The sequence below is a fragment of the Symphodus melops genome (genome assembly GCF_947650265.1).
Source record: "Symphodus melops genome assembly, chromosome: 3".
NCBI classification, from domain to species: Eukaryota; Metazoa; Chordata; class Actinopteri; order Labriformes; family Labridae; genus Symphodus; species Symphodus melops.
Window position 1 is genome coordinate 26,870,796 of NC_136693.1, and position 21,012 is coordinate 26,891,807.

The window sequence follows — 21,012 nt, forward strand, 5'->3', positions numbered from 1 at the left end:
ACACACACACGGAAGCAGGCAGAGGATGACCTTAGTTGGTGTGCCAAAGATCTCCATTTCCTTTTCTAATGTCATGTTTTAATAGAAGAAGTAAAAGAACAGGAGGAGAGCTGATGGATGTTTGAGGTTTCAACAAATGTTTCAATAAGTATTAATTAATCTGGTTAAAAATAGATGGTCTATTTAAAGGATTAAAAAAGCCGAATGCTTCTGTCCATGATTAATGATGGCAGCATCTTTATTAACTCTCATCTTTATCGTCTCTGAAGAAACCGTCAGCCCGCTCTGTTGGAAAACAGTTCATCTTCAGTGCAGTTAGTTCAACGTTATTTAACTTGCTGTTGTAGCTCAGTTTCAGCGCAGGCACAGTCCTTGTCCCACTGGTCACATTATCCACTCCCAGTCCGGCCCATATGTGGTGTGTGCCATCCCCCACTCTCTGTCCCCACATTTTCCTCTCCTCAAGCTGTCTTGTCAAATAAAGGCAAAAAGCCCCAAAACAATCTAAGAATATCTAAAAGTTTAATCGGCCAATGAAGTTTTTATGAGCACAATAAGTTGTTGTTGTTATTCTTCTTCTTTCTTCTGAACAAAGTTCCAGCAAACACACACAGTGACTTAGTTTACCTTAGACAGCTGATGTTATTGTGATCAAATCTATCAAATGATACCTCTCATCTAAATGTGATCTGTGTGTTTATACATTTTCTGTGTTGTACTTTTGGCGTTTTCACACTTTCGACAGATTTTTTTTTTTAGTAAATTATCTGTGAGAAGTTTGGATGAGCTGATCTGAGCGAGCGTCGACTGTATCTCCACGCGTGTAATGAAACTGCCTCATTGTGTTTTCTGTTTGCCAGTAGGGCCTTTTATTGGATAGGAAAGCTTAAGCAGAGGCAGCCAGATTTGAACCCGCACCGACGAAGAATATAGCCTCTGCACATGGTGCGCACATCATAACCACGAGGCTACCGTCGCCCCGCCGTGGTTCTTTCTAAGTCATGTCCTCTCCACTTGAGATCCTACATGTTTGCACAAGCAACCCCAGAAGACCGTCTTTAAAACGTTCACATAAAGTGTGAGCAAAAAGCTGTTTTCAGCAGGATTAAACTGAGGCAGTGAGACACTTAAAGTCATGAGTCAGGAGTTCACTGTTTTGTGTTGTTGGATATGCTTCTTCTAATTGTAGCATTTCAAGCTGTGCAGATGTAAGCGTAGTCTGACTGTACCTTTTTGTCTCTCTGTTCTTCTACAGCGGTCTTCCTGATGGCGTCGAGACAGACATCTTAGCAACCATTAAGAAAACCTTCAACTTCAGTCACAGCGATGCCATCCACCTTTTTCAGACTCTGATGGAGTGCATGAAGAGCAAAGAATTGGTACAGTCACACATTGTCTATGTGTTTACTTATTCATGTATTTCTGCTGTGTATTGATGTCTAAATCGATGGCTGAGTGCTGCCCTGAAATAACCGGGCGAAGCTCTGAGTAATTAATGAAACATGAAAATCAAATGCAAAATCTTAAAGAGTAACAAGAGAAAATGCAGCAAGTGTTAACTGAAATCACTAGTTGAATAATTTAGTTTGCTTTTCGAAACTGATGCAGAACATTTCAGAGACTGTGGAAACATGTGGAGAATGTCTGTGGGAACGTGATAATAAGTGCTCTCTGGTTCCTTCAACAACAGATCACTGTGTTTCACATCAGCTCTGAGGAGCACCAGGACATTGATGTGGCCATCCTGAGAGCTTTACTCCAAGGTCAGTGCTCGACTTCTCTCTGAACCTCGCTTCCCCTCCACTCGGTGAGAGTGAAAGTCGTATAACGTTTATCCAGTTCCAGTCTATTCATATGCCGAGCTTGTTGGCATTACGAGATTCAAAATGTCAAGACTTTGTAATGTTTTCATTCTGATATAGATATGCTTTGAGAGCAGAGCTCTCCCCCCCCCCCCCCCCCCCCTTTGTGTGCCCTTGTCTTTGTGTTTCTGAGGAGATCATGTTGCTCACATTCACAGGGCCTTCTTATTCAAACCCTTTCAGTCACTGAGCTCAATGTCTCACTCTTACTCTTTGTAATCCTTATTTTCTCTTGCGACCTTTTTAACCAACAGGAAGATGGACGAATGGTGTATACGTGCAGCTCATGTTAAATGCTAGGACTGTCTGACATTTTTCACTCCCACCTGACTTTCTTTGAAGACTTTTCCTAGCTTAAAGAGGGGCGTTGTGCTCACTTTGGAAGGTGCAGCATATCTGAGCTGTTGTTCAACCTCATCCCCCTCTATGTATACAAGAGTCAGGGAATGTGTAAGGGACTGCAGCTGATTGATAGTTTCAAGAAAAAAGGTTCAAACTCTGAAAAGACTAATCGTCTCTGACTGAAAACGACTTCCTGGGCAAATATTTGTTGGACCTAAGGCACAGTCATTGTGGTGAAACAGTAACTCATCGTTAGAGGAACCCCAGGCCACTAAAGCTCTTTAGCATCTCGAAGAAAATTGAGTACTGCTTTGAGGTCTCTACACTTGAATTCATTTTACAGGCTGAAGATTAAATGGGCATTTTGGAAGAGCTGTTCAAAGCTGATGGTTCTTTGAATGTGCACACTCTCGTAAAGGTAATAGGTGTTATGAGCAGGTAAACTTTCCATCAAACTGCCTCTGAGATTATTGTCAGACATCCAAACGTGGACTTCTGCAGACGGTGGTGAGGATTGTTAGACTCCTCGAGGACAATAAGGCAGCACACTGAACACTGATTTATGTTGCAGTCTAAGCTGCTCTGATTGTGTGTTCTGGTGTAATTGAGTGTACTACTCCTCTCCTAACCCTCTCTAATCCTGCTAGCTGACTAACTGGACACACACAGTGAATGCAGCATTAGAATCCATATCTCCGTGTGTTGCAGGCACAAACGCAACTGCCTTCGATCAGCTGGTCCTGACTCTGGCCTGGGACCGCGTCGACATTGCCAAGAATCATGTGTTTGTGTACGGACAGCAGCTCCTGGTACGTCTGCGTGTTTATTTTTGTGTGTGTGTGTGAGCTGTAGCCTGCAGGGTTGTTTGCTCTGCTCAGCCTTAGCTCCGAACCTTTGGACTGACCCACAATGATCCAAAATCTCTGCCTACCACAATCTGCGGGCTGCAGAGCCCGGGGGACTGGATTCTGGCAGGCGGCCATGAACTGCATGTCTTTACTGAAACATGAACCTCCTGACAGTTGTCTACTCAAACTGCCCTCAGTGCTAATGTTTATTTTAAAAGTGGGGGAACCCTGGCTTGTGTTTGAATGAGGGGATAGCTTATATTTATTTATTTATTTTTTTTGCTGTAATTTTGCTTTATTTTTGGTCTCCTGCCTCATTGTGTTTGTTTTATAACAAACACAATGAGGGAGAAGGCCAAACAGTGATTTGCTTTATAAATATGCTTCATCCCAGCATGTGTGTATCCTTGTTTGTTTAGGTGAGCTCCCTTGAGCAAGCGATGCTGGATGCGCTCGTGATGGACAGGGTGGATTTTGTCAAATTGCTCATAGAAAACGGCGTCAGCATGCATCGTTTTCTGACAATCAGTCGGCTGGAGGAGCTCTACAACATGGTGACGTCACGAGACATGCACCAACCTTAAGAGTTAGACTGTGATCACAAGCTTTGTGTTTTTCTAAACCTTCTGTTTGTGTTTTTGTAGAAACAACCTCCCAACAACCCGACTCTCCTCCACCTGGTCAGGGACGTCAAGCAGGTAGAGTTGGATCTTTTTTTTTTTTTTTTTTACATCAAGTTGATGATGAGAGTGTCTGATTAATCTTAATTCATCATTTTCCCCTTTCAAGAGTCATCTTCCTCCAAACTATAAGATCACTTTGATTGATGTGGGCCTGGTCATTGAGTACCTGATGGGCGGGACTTACAGGTGCAACTACACGAGGAAACGATTCAGAATAATTTATAACAATCTCCACGGCAGCAACCGGGTGAGCTCAAGCAGGTTCCTGTTCTCGCATCAAAATGTGAATATTTGTTTTTGTCTGCGTTTAGACTTTTAAAATTGTGATCAAAGATGTTCGGTAAGAATCAGGCGTGTGGTTTTCTTTGGACGTCTTTTAAAAACAACAACATGCCTTTCATACATGATGTCCGCTTGTGTCAGATGTATGTTGAACTGTAATAAAAGTATATATAATATATATAAAGTATAATAAAATGTTTTAAATTTTTTTTTGCAGAGGTCGGGGCGTCACACAGCAGGACCTGGTTCTCATTTGAGGAAAAGTCACGAGTCTTTCAGCATGCAGGCTGACAAGAAGGAGAAGACGAGGCACAACCACTTCATCAAAACTGCACAGCCGTACAAACCCAAGGTAACGTCCTCGAGTTCAACCCAAATGATGAGGCTGCATTTTGAATAGAAGATCACTCATGGGGGGGGGGGTAAGGATAAACAAAAACAACAGTTTTATTCGCTGCTCTTTTGTCTCACCTCACAGCTGGAGTCAACCCAGGAGCAGAACAAAAAGAGAAGCAAAGAGGAGATCGTGGACATAGACGACCCAGAAACGAGGCGCTTTCCCTACCCCTTCAACGAGCTGCTGGTGTGGGCCGTGTTGATGAAGAGGCAGAAGATGTCGCTCTTCTTCTGGAAGCACGGCGAGGAGAACATGGCGAAGGCGCTGGTGGCCTGTAAGCTCTGCCGATCGATGGGCTGCGAGGCCAAAAAGAGCGATGTGGTGGACGACACCACAGAGGAGCTCAAGGAGTACTCCAAGTGAGCTCTCTCTCCATCTCTTATTTCTTTCTTTAAGGACAGAAGTGAATGTGTAAGGAAAAGATCGAGACAGCAAAGTGTCCTGAGATTTGTCAACACGATAATATATAGATTTTTACAACCCCCACATCGATGCATTAAATGGATTAAAAAGTCCTTTAATTCCTCTCCTGTAGTGACATTGACCTCCAGGTCTGTAGAAGTCGCAGCATAAAGCCGATGCAAGAGAGAGAGCGAGCAGCGTCCGCCGAGTCACAGATGACGCGAAGCGAGTGCTGCTATTGAAAATGAGTCGGTACAAGAGGTTTTTTTATTGTTTATTTCACAGCAGTTACACTCAGAAGAACCAATAAACGCGTAGCTCTGCACAAATGTAACCGTCCGACCATCAGACGGATCAGACGACGCAACGTAAAATCCTTTCACCGTTTCATCAACATTCATTAGCTATGCAGGTGTTCACTTTGTTTACAAATAGTTCTAACCTGTCGAGTGTTTGAAGGATTGACAAACAGAAATGTTACAAACTCAGAAATACGACGTGATAATCTATCAGTGCATGCAGAGGTCAGGGTTTGTGCTCAAGGTTTTTGTGGAAATTTTGTCATCGATTAATTTGTTTTAATCCCGCATCAAACTGTATTTTCAACAGCGGTGTATTTTTCTTGAAATGATGTATTATTATTTATACGAGTGCTGCAGAGTATCAGGATACGTATCCTATTGTGTGTGTGTGTGGTCGCTCATTCATGATGATTTATTTCAGCGAGTTTGGGACATTGGCGGTGGACCTGCTGGAGCAGTCGTTCCGGCAGGACGAGACCATGGCCATGAAGCTCCTGACCTACGAGCTGAAGAACTGGAGCAACTCCACCTGTTTGAAGTTGGCCGTGTCCTCTCACCTGCGACCGTTTGTGGCTCACACCTGCACCCAGATGCTGCTGTCAGACATGTGGATGGGACGGCTGAACATGCGCAAGAACTCCTGGTACAAGGTTCATGTTCCATTTAGAATTAATTCTTTGGTTACAAACAAACACTTCAGGTGATGCAGGTGCTGAGAGGTTGCTGGGGTTTAACAGTGTCAGTGTGTAAAAATGAAACCACTTTAACGGTTAAATATTTGTGGTTCTAGTTTTGACAACAAGTGTTGAATGAAAGTCGAATTTCACAAGTCTGCTTATCCAAGTGTAGCTGTTGGTTTAGATGTTAAAATAACACTCGGTAACCTTGTGATAAAGATCTCTGTTTTTTGGTTAGGTAACACATGAAGAGTTGATTTGTAACTTAGCTTTCTCCTTGTTCTCCAATATGTTTCAGAAAATATCACAATAATCAACCAACTAATCATTATCATCCTGTGTGTATATATATATATATATATATATATATATATATATATATATATATATATATATATATATATATATATATATATATATATATATACTGTTCCATAAATAAACCTTTTTGAGTGCTGTTTTGGATGAAAGAGTTGCAAGTTAGGGGTCTGTGCTTAACAACTTTCGCTGCAGGCTGAGAGCTCGACGACCGACATCTAATAAACATGATAAAGATAAACAAGGCCCGAGATTAAAATGTGCTCCACTCATCGTAAACTCGACTTAACACCTTTTTTCTAAAGCACTGAATTAGCTGACAGGGAGCGAGTGAGATGTTCTAGCTGAAATGAGGCGCTCAAACACCTGGGAGACAAAATATGTATTTTATTCCACTGTTTTTTCTTCACAAATTTAGTTGCAATCACCCACGTGTGTGTTGTCTGTGTCCAGGTCATTCTGAGCATGTTGGTGCCTCCTGCCATCCTGCTTTTGGAGTACAAGTCCAAGGCGGAGATGGCTCACATCCCTCAGAGTCAGGACGACCACCAGATGACCATGGAGGACAGCGAACACAACTTCTCCAACATCGCTGAAGACATCCAGATGGTTCGCTTCACTCAGTCCTTTTGGGTCTTTACCAACAGTTATATTTGATTTGGTTGATAAACCTGCTCTTGTCCTCCCGTTAAAGTACTTTGAAAGTTTTATATCAAATGGTGGAATGTCATGTTCCCATTCGTCAAAAGAGACTTCAGTGTCAGACGTCGTCCACAGAGTGGATGTTAGAGAGACAGAGTGTCATGAGAACAGTAGAAACACAGATAGTCTTACAGAGTTTATAAATGCTTCTTTGCACTGAAAGTTTGTTCTTTATTTACATTCCCCTCGTCTTTGCTTTCTCTCGTTCTCTTCACATTTTGGCCTTTTTAACCTCACTGCAGGATGTGTTCAAGGAGGCCAGATCCCACGACATAGTGGAGGCAAAGAATGAGATGGAGACGCACGTTCGCCCCAGGAAGCTGCCCTTAACCAGGAAGATTTATGCCTTCTACCATGCTCCCATTGTCAAGTTCTGGTCCAACACGGTATGAAGATTAACGCCCACACACACACACACACACACACACACACGATCATTTACACATTAACATTATTATCAGTTTTATGGTGCTATGTCTTGGAAACAGGAGCTACAGGAGCGATCCAATCAATCCAATCCACTTTATTTGTATAGCACATTTAAACAACAAAAATGTCTCCAAAGTGCTGTACATATGATAATAGAAACAATTAAACAAACATTTCCATATAACAATGAGAAATAAATAATCACAAAAGTGCATAGATCTAAGACGATGCCATAAATAAAACAATAAAATCAATAAAAGACGTAGTAAACTAGTAAAATAAGTAAAAGACACAGAGGAACCACAAAACTCATGCAAAGTTAAAAAGCCAGGGAATAAAAATGGGTCTTAAGACGAGACTTAAAACACTCCAGGAGCAGCGCTTTAACACATATTTACCAGAGAACCAAGAAATTAAAAAAAAAAGAAAAGAAAAGATCTTTCTTTTGGGAACATTTGTGCATTTGTTCCTTCTTGGACAAGACAGCTGAAGAGAGAGACGTGAGGAATAGAAACTTCTTCAGTCCCTGTTGCTAAGTTCCAGGTCTCAGTCTGTCTTAACACAGACCGAGCACTTTCCTTTTGCACAGCTCATTGGTCAATCACAATGAAGAGAATTACCGTCTTAAACACTGCTTTTGGTATTTATTCCTTCTTGGTCTCATTTTCTTGATCTGGTTTTGCAACAGATTCATAAAGAAGGGACTCTTCCCCTCGCTTCCTTAATATGGAGGACTGTTTGGTCAAAAACATTGGGAGAGATACGGCCACTGTTGATGATCAGAATTAAAATCAACAGGTGAGCCTCTACCAAACTTCTCTCACCAGGATCAGTCAAGTTTTTCTGGTTCATCCATCATTATGGTCTGATTCGAACCCATCCGACTCTCACAGTGATTGTTTGACTGCCTCGGAACAGCACCTTCACAGAAAGCAGTGAAACACTAAGACTGGTCACAGCTTGTAATCTCAGAGTTATAAGACTAAACACCTTTTTACCTTCAGATTGATTCCTTTACACTACAGCGTATTATTGGTGTCCCAGTGATTTCATATTGTGTTACAGTATTAACACACTGTGACATGCACACACTGCGCAGCTCTGTCCCGCCTGCTCCGCTGCTTTACGCTGATCCTGACGTGACATTTACATTGATGGTAAGAAACTGCAGGGCAGAAATATCAAAGAGCTGCACTCCTCTCACCTAGGGATTGTAAATGTTTCCCAGAGTGGCACAGCAATGTGAAAATGAAAAGCCTCAACTTTGACTGCTCTCCTTTAGAAAGTGTTGGAAGTGTTCATGAGTGGGAGGAGGGAACAGGAACATTTCCTCTACAGGCTGTCAGTCCTCCTGCTGGTTGGTTCTCTTTTTAAACATTAACTGTGAAAGACTCAGTTGATACTGCTTCCTACTGTCACATACACGTTCATTCACAGGAGAAACTCGTCTTTGCTCACTCGCTCTGTTTATTTTTAAGCGTAAGCCTTGGGCATGTTCTCAGGAACATGGGAGCCGTCATCGATGGCTTCATATGCAGAGACGGAGCTGTTTAAGTGTCTGATACCATCACTGAAACCGCAAGTCTGCATAACACAGCCTGTGCTGCAGCTTATCTACATCTGGTCTACCTGTTTCCGTCCTCACTTCAACACACGAACGCAGCACTCAACAATGACTTACCCGTCCGATCAGAGAGTTAATGGCTGATTTTCCAGTTCAAACTCTGCATGTCAAGGTTCAGCACATTTTTTTAACTGTGCAGATGGTCACAGAAACTGAATATGCATGTTAGTGTGTGTGTGTTGGGGGGGGGATTTTAACTCTCCCTCTTTTCAAACGTTCCCACGGTCTGCTGTATGGCTGACCCATGCTTTAAACAGAATTGAGCTCTGTTGTGCAAACTTGTCCAAATGGTGAGTTCATGCACTACTGAGAGGCATCATGTGCTTCTTTCTATACAGGGAAATACAGAAACAGATCAGTTTGCATTGCAACAAAAGACACTTTGATTGACCTTTGTTTTAGTATTAAGCAGGTGAATTGTTTCCATGGTATTCACCTTTATTGAACATTGTACATTTTCCTAATGAGCACAAAACAGAAAGTCAGACTCAGGCAAAAGTTACAAGAATTAAAATTAGAAGCGATAATCAAGCTTGATGTTGTAAGAGTAGGCGGTAGCCGAAAAGTCAGAGGGTCACCAAAGTCAGGAAGAGATTTTCCCTTCATGACACCACAAAGGGCTGTAACCCCTCACAAATATTGGCTGTTTTTCCCTCTGAGTATCTTTTTACTGTAAACAATAGATTAACAATAGATTGATGCACATTTTTTTCTTGCTATCTCTTGATTGTTTTTGATGCATTTTTTTTTTTTACACTTATATTTTTATCTATTTACATTTTTTGCACTGTGATTTTTTTTCTGCTATCCTGCTTTGCTGCTGTAACACTGTAAATTTCTCCGCTCGCGAGATCAATAAAGGATTATCTTATCTTATCTTAGAACATGGCCGAGAAAGCCTGAGCCCATCCAGCAAGGGGCGGGGTCAGTCAAATACAGGATCAGAGTGGATAAAAAAAAATAATAAAAAGGAACTTCACACACATGTTGTAGGGAGCGCTGAGCCTCATTTAAATGTATCCTTTAAATACGTAACACAAAATCTGAACTGTGAATGAAAAGGAGTAAAAAATCTAATATAATCTGCACCTCTTACACAAGACATTAGTTGACAAAGCACATAAATACAAACAAACAAAGTTTTGAAATGAAATAGCTGCAGGACGAGAGAGACACCCACATCCTGCAGGAAATGGAGGTTTTTCACCTCAATGGGCCTTTTACAGGATAAATAAAAGTTAAATAAATCCTACTAGTTGCTCCAAAGTTATGATTCATTTCAAAACAAAATAAGTTAACACACGTCGTCATATTTCCTCAACACACTGGCTTTAATTATGTAGTTAAAGTAACAACAAAAGTGTTGTTTTAACTTTGAATGAGGTGACTGAGAGCGAGCTCTGTGCCTAACGTTCTCTTTGAGTTGAGATGGAGAGGATGAGTTTTGTGTTCTCTCACATAGTCTTTACCCACTCAGCTCACCACCAGCTGAGCTCAGAGACTTCAGTCCGGATGCTCGACTCGCTCCTGATATGAAGTGCCATTGTAGAGTTCAGCCCCCTTTAAAAGGGCCTCAACTGACCTCATCTCAAAATAGAGCAAACCCCTCTCTGGGACAGTCTGGATTTAGAGTCCTGTTCTCAACACAGTTATCATCCTTGTCCAACATTTCTTATGTGCACTTCACTATGTGTGTTGATCACATCATTCTATAACGTTTTTAAGAGTCTTCTTGAAATTGTCTCGTTCTCAGCTCTTCTACTTGGGTTTCCTGATGTTCTACTCGTACGTGGTCCTGGTGAAAATGCCTCTATGGCCTTCTCCTCAAGAGTGGGTGGTCATCCTCTACATCTTCACCTCTGCCATTGAGAAAATTAGAGAGGTGTGTGAAATAAGGGGATCAAAATACTTGACATGTTTTTTGTTAATCAAACAACTGATCTGCTCAACATCTGTCCACTGTTCTTCTTTTTTTCTTTGAAGATGTTCATGTCTGAGGCAGGAAAAATAAGCCAGAAGATAAAGGTTTGGTTCAGTGACTATTTCAATGTGTCAGACTTTCTGGCCATTGTGACCTTCTTTATCGGCTTTGGTCTGAGGTTGGGTGGAGAGGACACCTTCATCCCAGGAAGGACGGTCTATTGCCTCAATATAATCTTCTGGTACGTGCGACTCCTGGATATCCTGGCTGTGAACCAGCAAGCTGGACCGTACGTCATGATGATCGCTAAAATGGTGAGTCTGTGAGAATCATAGCACCGCAAATGTGTACAGCCATCAGAAGTTTATCATTCCTGAATTAGGTGCTCTGAACTTCACCTATTTCAACTCAAACTTCTTTTTGAGTGCGTTGGAAAACAAATGTCAGTGATGAAAATAAAACGGGTCATTAAAAAAAACCCATACAAAATAAATTTTAAAAAGTAAACAAAAAGTTTGATGGTGCTCATCGTGTTGACAGTATTGCAGATTTCAAATTGGCTGTTTGTGTGTTGTTGTTTTTGACTTCAAAAGCTAGAGAGACAAACTACTTAATTTAATGTCCATGTTTAAATTCATTACTTCAAACATTCACAACATGATGTCATCAGGTCATGTAACTCAGAGGCTCAGGGGCAGCTCCTGCTTCTTCATGTTGATGTGTCCTTGTCCTGCGTCAGCGGTGTGTAGATGTGATGAGTTCATACTAATGGACACAGTGGGGTGGGACATGTGGTGTTAAAGTGCTTTGAATAGTCAGAAGACTAGAAAAGGGCTGCAAGTCCAATTAGCAGATTATCAGCTTCTCTTGTTTCTATGCTAACCTCTAGCATTAGATTTAGTGTACAAATATGAACATGTTAAAATGTAATCCTCAGCAAGATAGCAAAAAAGTTTAGTTTAGTTTATTTGTCAGGGACAATGTACAAAATACATTAATCTTACGAAAATATGCTTTGTACCAGATTTAGCGGATGCTAGTTTCCATCTGCTGTCCCCGGGCAGGTGCACACAGGATTAAAACATGACATTACAAATAACTGTATTGTGAATGTTTGTGAACTGTGAATATCATATATTTAATTCTCCCATCGCAGTCAAGTTTACATGTTGTTCACCATCATGGCTGACGTTGTCCTGAATCTATATCAACATGGTCTTTTCAGTACATGTTCATGTTTTATAAATGACTCAAACAGGTGACAGACGTGATTTTAATCAGGCATATGTAATGAGTTTATGTGGGTTTTTGTTAGTTCCATCGGATTTGCAAGTTGTCACATCTCTTTCAGGTGGCCAACATGTTTTATATTGTGGTGATAATGGCTATAGTCCTCCTGAGCTATGGCGTGCCCAGGAAAGCCATTCTGTACCCACAGGAGGAGCCCAGCTGGACGCTGGCAAAAGATGTGGTCTTCCAGCCGTACTGGATGATGTACGGGGAAGTGTATGCTTATGAAATCGATGGTAAGCCAGATGAGCTTGGTAGGGGAGATTACGAGGGTAAGAACGATTTTATTCAGAGCTTCTCATCACAGCATGATAGCCTCTTTGTCAATCAGACAATCACTGGAAATCAAACCCACGACGGCCTAATCAGCGGGTTCCCCTCACAGCCTCCTTCACTCTACATGGTTCACACAGAGAAGCAGTCGATCCGGGTTTCTCTCGGGAGGGCACGACTGTTTGTTTCACCGCAGCATCAACAGCCGCGACTCAGACACTAAATGCTCTCGATAAAGTGAGCGTCGCTTGAGTCGGACACATTTGAAGCTCTGGTGGAACAAAGTACCTGGTCCCCACTACCTGAGTTGGTATTGAAAGGTTGCACATACCGTTTAAATTTATCACATGGATTATCACTTCTTCAGTTTAAAAAGAGAAAAAAGGAGATTAGGTAAATGTCTGTATTTTATTAAAGGGAAAACAAAGTTATGCTATAATGTGTAAATTCATTAGCATTTGGAGTAATTCATAGAGAAAGTGTTGTGTTTTAGCATTTGCTAAAGGTATTACACAAATGTAATGAGACAATGTTACCAACAGTTGGAACCAAAATTGTTTATCTATAACATAATGGTAAAAAAAATAAACTGTGTATGTTCACAGTTTCAGGGTAGTGATGGTATCTTTTTTTCTCAGATATGTTAAAAAGTGATGCACCAATCTTATACTAGTTTTGGATATTGTTGTATTACTAATTTAAGTAGCTAGCTCAGGTATCCTCAGCCCCTTTCATACATGCACTCCTGAAAATGTCTTTAAAATTGTATTCAGCCTTCACACATGTCCCTCCCAGCGCCAAGTTAGCAGACGAGCAGCAGAGTCCAAAGCTGTATTGTTGCTCTGGGTGTTTTATGTGAATTCCCAGTAAAAGAGCGGAGGAGGACATTCTGGTGAGCAGAAACATTTTACCAGGAGGCTGACAGGAAAACATCGCAGAATAAGTTTGGGCGAAAACACACGAGCTGTTTGTGTTCAAATGACCGTAGAAGTGTCTGGACATTTTCAGGAGTTTTGTGCTCGTGTGAAAGAGGCTCATGTTTATTCAATTGGTTAAGTGTGTTCATGTTGGTATGTTCATATTGTGAAAGTCTCCTCCTCTTCACAGTTTGTGCTAATAACAGTGAATCGTCAGTGAAGACCCTGTGTGCAGCAGGAGTGTGGCTGACTCCTCTCCTACAAGCAGTCTACCTCTTTGTACAGTATATACTCATGGTCAACCTCCTCATCGCATTCTTTAAGTAAGGGAATAACACTACAGTGTTAACTGTGTTTCCACAATAACATGGTTTCTTTATTTTATCCTCCGCGTCACCCTCAACTCTATTTCTCTCTTCTCTCTATTTTCCAGTAATGTGTATATTCAAGTCAAGTCCATTTCTAATCTGGTTTGGAAGTACCAGCGCTACCACTTCATTATGGCCTACCATGAGAAGCCTGTCCTCCCACCCCCCTTCATCCTCCTCTGTCATATCTACTCCCTGTTCTGTATGTGTAGAAAGAGGAAGAAGGAGCATACATACGGACCAAGTATGATCACACTGCTGCCGCTCTTCTGGCACAAAACAAAAAGAATATGAAGGAGATTTATTTTAACGAAGCAAAAAACAAAACAAAAAAAGGTGAGTGGAAGTGCCGCTGAAACGGTTAACCTGTCTCTGTCTTGTCTTCTCTTAGAGCTGTTTCTCACAGAGGAGGACCAAAAGAAGCTTCATGACTTTGAGGAGCAGTGTGTGGAGACATACTTTCATGAAAAAGATGATCAGTTTCACTCGGGGAGTGAGGAGCGCATTCGTCTTACATCAGAAAGGTGAAACAATATCCACAGTGTTTCCGATCAGGGTTTCTCCCCCAACATGAGAGTGGGTATAAATCCCTCGTGATGTAATATTTGAGAGTACTGCTTGATTTAGCATGTTCTGCATTTATTTTTCGAGCTACTCCCCTTTGTCTTCCCCGTCAGCAGATTTGTGCTTATCTTGGCTCATCTCTGCCACCTGTTGATGTAAATGTATAAAACCTATTGGCTGGACGTTGTCTGACATCATCAGTATGTGCATGTGACTCCCTCTTAGTAAATACAAGAAAAACAAAACTGCAATTCTGTGGAACTTAATAATTCTTGTCCTTTTTCAAAATGACTGTAGAACAGTGAGTGTTGATAGATATTTGCTATTATTGTTTGTATTAGTGAGAAAATGCACACAAAACATTATCAGATAACTCAGGCTGCATGTAACTACAGCTAATGTTTGTGTTTTTCAGGGTGGAGACGATGTGTTTACAGTTGAAGGAGGTCGGGAACAAGGTCAACTTTATAAAGCGCTCTTTGCACACGCTGGACTCGCAGATCGGCCATCTGCAGGATCTCTCAGCTCTGACTGTGGACACTCTGAAGACCCTCACCGCTCAGAGGGCGTCAGAGGCCAGCAAGGTCCACAATCAGATCACACGGGAGCTCAGCCTGTCTAAGAACATGGTCCCCAGCATCGCCCCCGTGGCCACAGAAACCGGTCCGCACTCTAAATCGTCCATGATATGCAAACGCAGTGTGGGCGCCTTCTTCGGCTCCTCTTTTCCCCAGACTGGAGCCAACATCGCAGACTCTCTGTTTGGGATTGGTGTGGAGGGAGGGGCTGGGACGGACAGTAGCAGGAGAGTTGGGCCCAGCCCTGGAGCGGGACTGGGGCTGGACTCGAACCTGAGTCCAGAGAGGAGGGGGTTGTTTGGGCTCGGGCTCTTTGCTTTAGAGGCTGGCTCCTCAGGCAGTGCCAGCTCCAGTGCCTTTGTCCAAAGTGCTGTGGCCGTTTCCCCTCCGGAGCTGCGTTTCCGGGGCCACTCTCTCACCCAGAGTGCGCTGACCCGTCCACTAGAGCCGGGCCTTTCCGACTCGCCATCCAGCCTGCCCAACGTGCCCTCCACCGGGGCTCACTTCCACATAAGCAGCACCTCTTCCCAGCCAAGTGGCTCCAGCCACCCGGAACTCGCCCTAGCTGGGCTTCACCAGCAGCCCCTCCAGCCCGACAGCACCACGGTAGAGTTTGGGGCATTTGTCGGTGAGTATGAGACAGAGGGGGAATCTGGGGTCGATGAGAGGACAAAAGAGGTGGATGAAACCTGTGTGTGTGTTTATCCAACTATTGTCATTGTGTCTAAGACTTCTGGCTCTGCTCAACCTGCCTGCTTGCCTGCTTGCACTGCAAAGCCTGAGAACACAGGGGGGTCAGGGAGGGGGGGGATTAGGAGGGAGGTGAGTCGAGGCTTCGTGAACGAGGCCTTCCTCGATGATGAGGGCAGATTAGGCTCTCTGAGCAGAGAGGCTACAGACGCAGAAGTCCCCTCGGCTCCTGAAGCTGCGTCACCGTCAGCTGACAGAGGAGACGATAGATGCCTGCCTGCCTTTGCTCGTTACCCTGTCGTGGCGTTCAGGAGACCCCACAGACGAAGACACAGGGGATGGAGTAAATCTGAACCACCGTCCCTTCAGGCATCATGCTATGATGGTCATAGTGGGTCGGAAGTCCCACTTGAAATGGAGAACACTTCAAGAGAGCCAAACGCAACACGAGGTTTGAGTCGGGGTTTCAGTGGAGGGCTGTGCCTGCCGGGTGCTGGGCTTGTCGTCTCGGGTTCAGAATCAACTTTTTCCTTGCTGGTGCCTTTTCCTTTCCTTTCTCTGTACGTCTGACCGCAGCTCTTGTCAAACAGTTCTTTGTTCCTGGGAGGTTCTGAGGTTTAGGTACGACATGAACGCTGCATAAATAATCAACCATTAGATTGAATTTTGCAGGTGGAGGTGAGAGGAGCAGTTTGTCATAACAAAAAAAAAATCACGTGATTTATTGTTTTCAATGTTGTGTCATAAGATCGGGCGATGTGTTCTGAATGCTGCACAATGATTGGCTAATGGTATGGTAAACAAATCACTTTGAATGAACTGTTGGATCGTCCTTGTGGAATTGTATTATTTGAATCATCGGGGGAAAAAATAACAGTATTGTGATTTCTTGTAGTAATCTGACAAACTGAACAGTAAAGACAGTTCATGGTTTTTCTAATGAAGAATAACAAGGTTCATGTTTTCAGGACATAAAGACAGTATGTACCTCCAGACTTCACAACCCAAAGACACCTCCAGCAGGCGGCAAAGCCCGGCCACACAGACCAGATCTCAGGTGTGTGTGTGTGTGTGTGTGTGTGTGTGTAGTGTTTAGTTTTCTCAGCTTTTCCTTCATAACAAGTCAAACAATAAATCAAGTAGATATTGAATTCTTCTTTGTTGCCCCACACGCCTGCAGCAGATCACACTTTACCATCAGTCTGCTTCTGCTCAAGCTTTCATCCCGTTAAAAACAAACCAAGTAGTTTTTCCACCGTGGGCTTACTCATGGTGGATTGTTGGGCCTTTGATTAAAAAAAAAAAAAAATTTGGTGGTAGGGCTGGGAATCTTTCAGTGTCTCATGATTTGATTCGATTTTTGGGGTCACGATTCGAATTCTATTTATGATTCAAAGTCTGTTTTTGAATGAGTCCATACTTCAGGATCGACTCCAGTTATCTGTGAGACTGGCTGAATTTCTTGCAGCTCCTTTTTGGCAGTGAAAGAGCGTTCAGCAGGGAGTCACTTATCCTGCAGAAAAATATGTTTGGAAGTTATCAATCTATTTAAAATCTCTGCAGATAAGAATCTATTTCCCCACCTCTGTGTGGTATACACCTTTTTAAATTGGCCCTATGCAAGTCAAAATATAACAGTGATCTGATCTCTCCTTGTTAAGAATCACTTCTGATGTTGCCTGCTATTTTCAAGCTGAATTCCAGATGCGTTACATCGAATGAACACGGGTGTGTTGGCAACGTTGAACCATAGTTTGAAATGATTTCCCACAAGTAGACGATACCTGAGCAGATGAGTCATCTGGTTAAATAAAGGTTCAATAATATAAATAAAGTAGTCGTCCCTCCGCTCGCCACAGGTACAGCGTCGACCTGTAGTCCTCTCTGTTACCATAAACAAAACGACATCTGGTTCATGTTTTAAATGAATGTTGGACTTCAGGGGGTGTCGGCAGAATGTTCACAGTCAGGAGAAATGATTCAATATGATATAACATTTGCTTCTGTTTTCAGAGATTAGCTTGGTAATTGAACGCTGCAGGAAACTCTAAATCATGAGGTTGTGATGTACGTTTGCTGCCGATGCAGTCTTGACAAATGCAGCCTAACTCAAGCATGTAGCTGTATAAGATGCACTTTTGTAAAAGTCACCGGCCTTCAGTGTTTCATTATTTTTCTTTCTTTTCTTTTTTTTACACCAGCATCAGTCTGAAGCTCACGGTCACATCAGAGCAGTCAACTCTTATGCTGGTTTCACCGAGCTCGACAGAAACCCAGCATGGCTCCATCCTGACTCCAGTAAGCTCACACAGATTACATCTTCGAAAAATGTTTTATTTATTAGAATCCACTGCAGGCCGAGCTGTAGATCCGTTATGGGTGCTCATTATTCTCTGTGTGTTTCTGCAGCTCTGACGAAGAAGGACAGAAGCCGAGTGTCCGCTGAAGACATCCTCGTACATGAAGACCCTCGAACAGCAGTGCTGGTGAGAGATGCTTCTGTAAAACACAAATACTGTTCTGTTTCATTTAACCAGAGGTGACTTTGTTAAATCTGCATTCTGTCATCGTTTAACCACTTCTCTCATTTCTCCAATAGGAAAGAGTTCAGGTCAAATCAGCCCAAGCAGGCAGTCTGTAAGTCCTTCAAATCCTGCTCTCCAATCAGATACACACACACACACACACACACACACACACACACACACAGACACACACACACACACACACACACACACACACACAAACACAAGTAGTTTCCACAGTGTTGAACCTGTTTCTCTGATTTCAGTTAATTTGACCCTTCGTTGTTTAGACCAGCACACATCTGCCTGCTCTGAAAACAAAACAAAAGCTCCTGTAGATCCATGATCTGATAGCCTGTAAAACTCTTGTCCTCCTGTGTTCTCTCTCTCTCTCTCTCTCGCTCTGTCAGACGACCTCCAGGTGAAGACACACTGACCGGTGAGATGTGAAGTTTTACCTGAATCAGTTTGACTTGTTTGGTCTGGATCAGCTGGTCGAGCAGCAGCAGCGTTATCAAAGAGACGTTTGACCTTTCTCTTATCTGTGCGTCAAAGTGAAGCCTGCTTATGTGTGATCGTTCAGTTCAGTAGATAGAGAGTAAGAGTGAGTCCTCATCGAACCAGCCGAGGGCCTCAAGCTGTGTTTATGGTCAAGTTGAAAAGAGGTTTCACATGACGTCAGGACTAGAAGAGACTCTTCTGTACAATATGTCACGTGTCATGTTTCAACATGAAAGTCTCACCCTCTTCTTCTTCTTCTTCTTCTTCTTCTTCTTCTGTGGTTTCAGCCGCAGTCTCTCTGTACACACCACGACACACCCAGCTCGGATCCAGAAAGGACTGTGAGTAACTCACTCTCTGATCAAACTGCACGACAGACTCTGGAGGTTTTTATTGCACCACTGCTCTCCGTAGAGAGAAAATCCATCCACAAATATTGAGACGTCTTCGACTTCTTAGCATCACAAATGACGATTTTCTGCTTTTTCATGTTTTCACACCAGATTAAATCCACTGATAGGTGCGAAGGAAGATCATTTAAACAAGTGTATTATGTGTGCCGTCTCTCACCGGGCTTTTAATCAAGAACTACAAACAAAAGCACATGAGTCAATGATTAAACAGTTCATCCCACTCTCGCATATAAAACCCTGCTGTTTATTGTTTTCACTTTATAAAGTCACAACCTCTCTGGTTCCTTTTTAATCTTCAGTAGTACAGAGACATCTGCTGGTGGAGGCTGGAACAACACTTAGTCATTTTGTTGAATAAAGGATGTTTTTAGATCACCATAATAATTAAATGACCTCAACTCAAACTGCAGAACAAAACGTGTTTCTCTCCTCAGCGATCGGCTCGCCCTTCAAGCCCATGGAGAGCTACCAGTACTCAGGTGAGACATGCAGAAACAGTATGATTATTTATTATTGTTAATATGGATAATATAATCATATTATATTGTTCTTAATATGTCTAAAGGGTAAATGCTTCTAGAGGTTGGATATATTCAGTGAGGCTGTCTTTAAATGTTCACTGTTATTGTTTCCGCCTGTAGCTGTGGAGCGCAACAACTTGATGAGGCTGTCTCAGAGTATCCCCTTCACACCGGTGCCCCCTAGAGGTAAGCGTGGATCACAGCGTGTACTCGTGAATGGGGAAGCAGGAAGGTGGATAAGAGATCAGGGCCATGACCCTAACGCTAACCTAGGAGGGATTTAGGAACATTATTAGAGCAACTCTGTGAGGAAGAGACAGAAACTTCTGTCTTAGTGAGGAGGTGGGGATCACCATGTTGCTAGGTATGACACATTTTTTCAGAAAGTGTGATTGGTTTGTAACAAAAAATTTAGATAGAAAGTCAATCATAGAATCTAGTCCGACATTGTGTAATGATAAACTCTTTGAAATTAGCATCTGTGTGATCATTTCTAAGACGTACTTTACGAGGTGTTCTGGACCTTTCTAAAGTGCCACAGCAGTAGACTGAACCCTCGTGGTCATTCAGGGTGCATTTTCTGGGTTTTATGCAGCATGGATCAGATGCATGCTTTCAGGAAATGATTTGTATTTTACCACTTATAATGCTGTGCCAAATTAACCCTTAAAACGTCACTTCACATGTGCCTCCAAATCAAAACAAACGAGCATGGATTTATTAAATCAAAGTTTAAGTCTCTTCTAAAATTGCTTTTTTTTTTTATTTAACAACAAATGTAACGCATGTCTGCATTAGGATAAAACCTTCTATTGAAATAATGATTTCCATATTTATGCGTCTTTATTGGTTTTCTCCTCAGCTTGAGTAACTCTTCATCCTGTTAGGAGTCCTCCTCACAGTTGGACAGCTGAGGAGCTCTTTTAAGGGCTGAGACATTTTGGGAATAACTTTCATTTTCTTCACAACGATCGAGTCTGGATTTGACAGGATCTTTTCATAAATGTCTTTTCCATCTTGTACATTTCACATCCCTTCTTAGTCCACGTGTTATTATATGTTGGTGGGTGAGGTTTACTGACTCGTTTGTTAATGTTCCTCTGGACGTGTCGTTGTGTAAAAGTTGAATGATTAAATGCTTGTAGGTGGTGTAGTCCAGCTTTCAAACCAGGTCTATGAAAGATGTCGCCTCTTCTCTTAAACATGTTTACTGCTTCTGATGGCAGATTTGTAATTTAATAACCCGAAGCTCGGATCAAGGTTAATTCTCAACTCCACTGATGGCTGAGTGGCTTTCAAGCACCTCCATGTCAGCCCTCACATTCCCCGAGTCTATCGCGTAACCTCAAAGATGACCAACAAAAACTGAATGAAACTTATATCAGGAAGTGATGTGCATATTTGAAAGGCAGGTGTTTCTGTAGCACTGTGAGTAAATCATTTCTTTCCCTCCTGTGGATGAAATCTGTGAGGACAAATATTACAATGAGAGGTACACAAAGTAAATGTGACATAAAGCCAGTACATCAAATCAAAGATGTGGTTATTTGTGTGTAATCCTCCCATGATGCTTTGTTGTTTTT

The 21,012-nt window shown here is 42.4% G+C and overlaps 1 protein-coding gene across 1 annotated transcript; it reads left to right on the plus strand.

Annotated features, from left to right (window-relative positions):
* Positions 1–5,689: 5,689 nt before the first annotated feature.
* On the plus strand, positions 5,690–20,947 carry LOC306821693 (transient receptor potential cation channel subfamily M member 7-like). The gene is made up of 18 exons (XM_079340248.1): positions 5,690–5,761; positions 6,567–6,722; positions 7,058–7,201; positions 10,622–10,750; positions 10,852–11,103; positions 12,141–12,315; positions 13,460–13,592; positions 13,703–13,881; positions 14,029–14,161; positions 14,617–15,407; positions 16,438–16,526; positions 17,671–17,767; positions 17,879–17,955; positions 18,069–18,106; positions 18,405–18,433; positions 18,783–18,836; positions 19,343–19,387; positions 19,550–20,947. The coding sequence occupies exons 2-18, from the start codon at positions 6,579–6,581 to the stop codon at positions 19,711–19,713; spliced, it is 2,673 nt and encodes an 890-aa protein (XP_079196374.1). The 5' UTR covers positions 5,690–5,761; positions 6,567–6,578; the 3' UTR covers positions 19,714–20,947.
* Positions 20,948–21,012: the final 65 nt, after the last annotated feature.

Coding starts and splice junctions, on each gene's coding strand:
- LOC306821693 (XM_079340248.1), top strand. CDS start 6,579: ATGTTGGTGCCTCCTGCCATCCTGCTTTTGGAGTACAAGTCCAAGGCG. Junction 7,202..10,621: donor TCAAGTTCTGGTCCAACACG/GTATGAAGATTA, acceptor TCTCGTTCTCAG/CTCTTCTACTTGGGTTTCCT. Junction 18,107..18,404: donor TCAGCCCAAGCAGGCAGTCT/GTAAGTCCTTCA, acceptor TCGCTCTGTCAG/ACGACCTCCAGGTGAAGACA.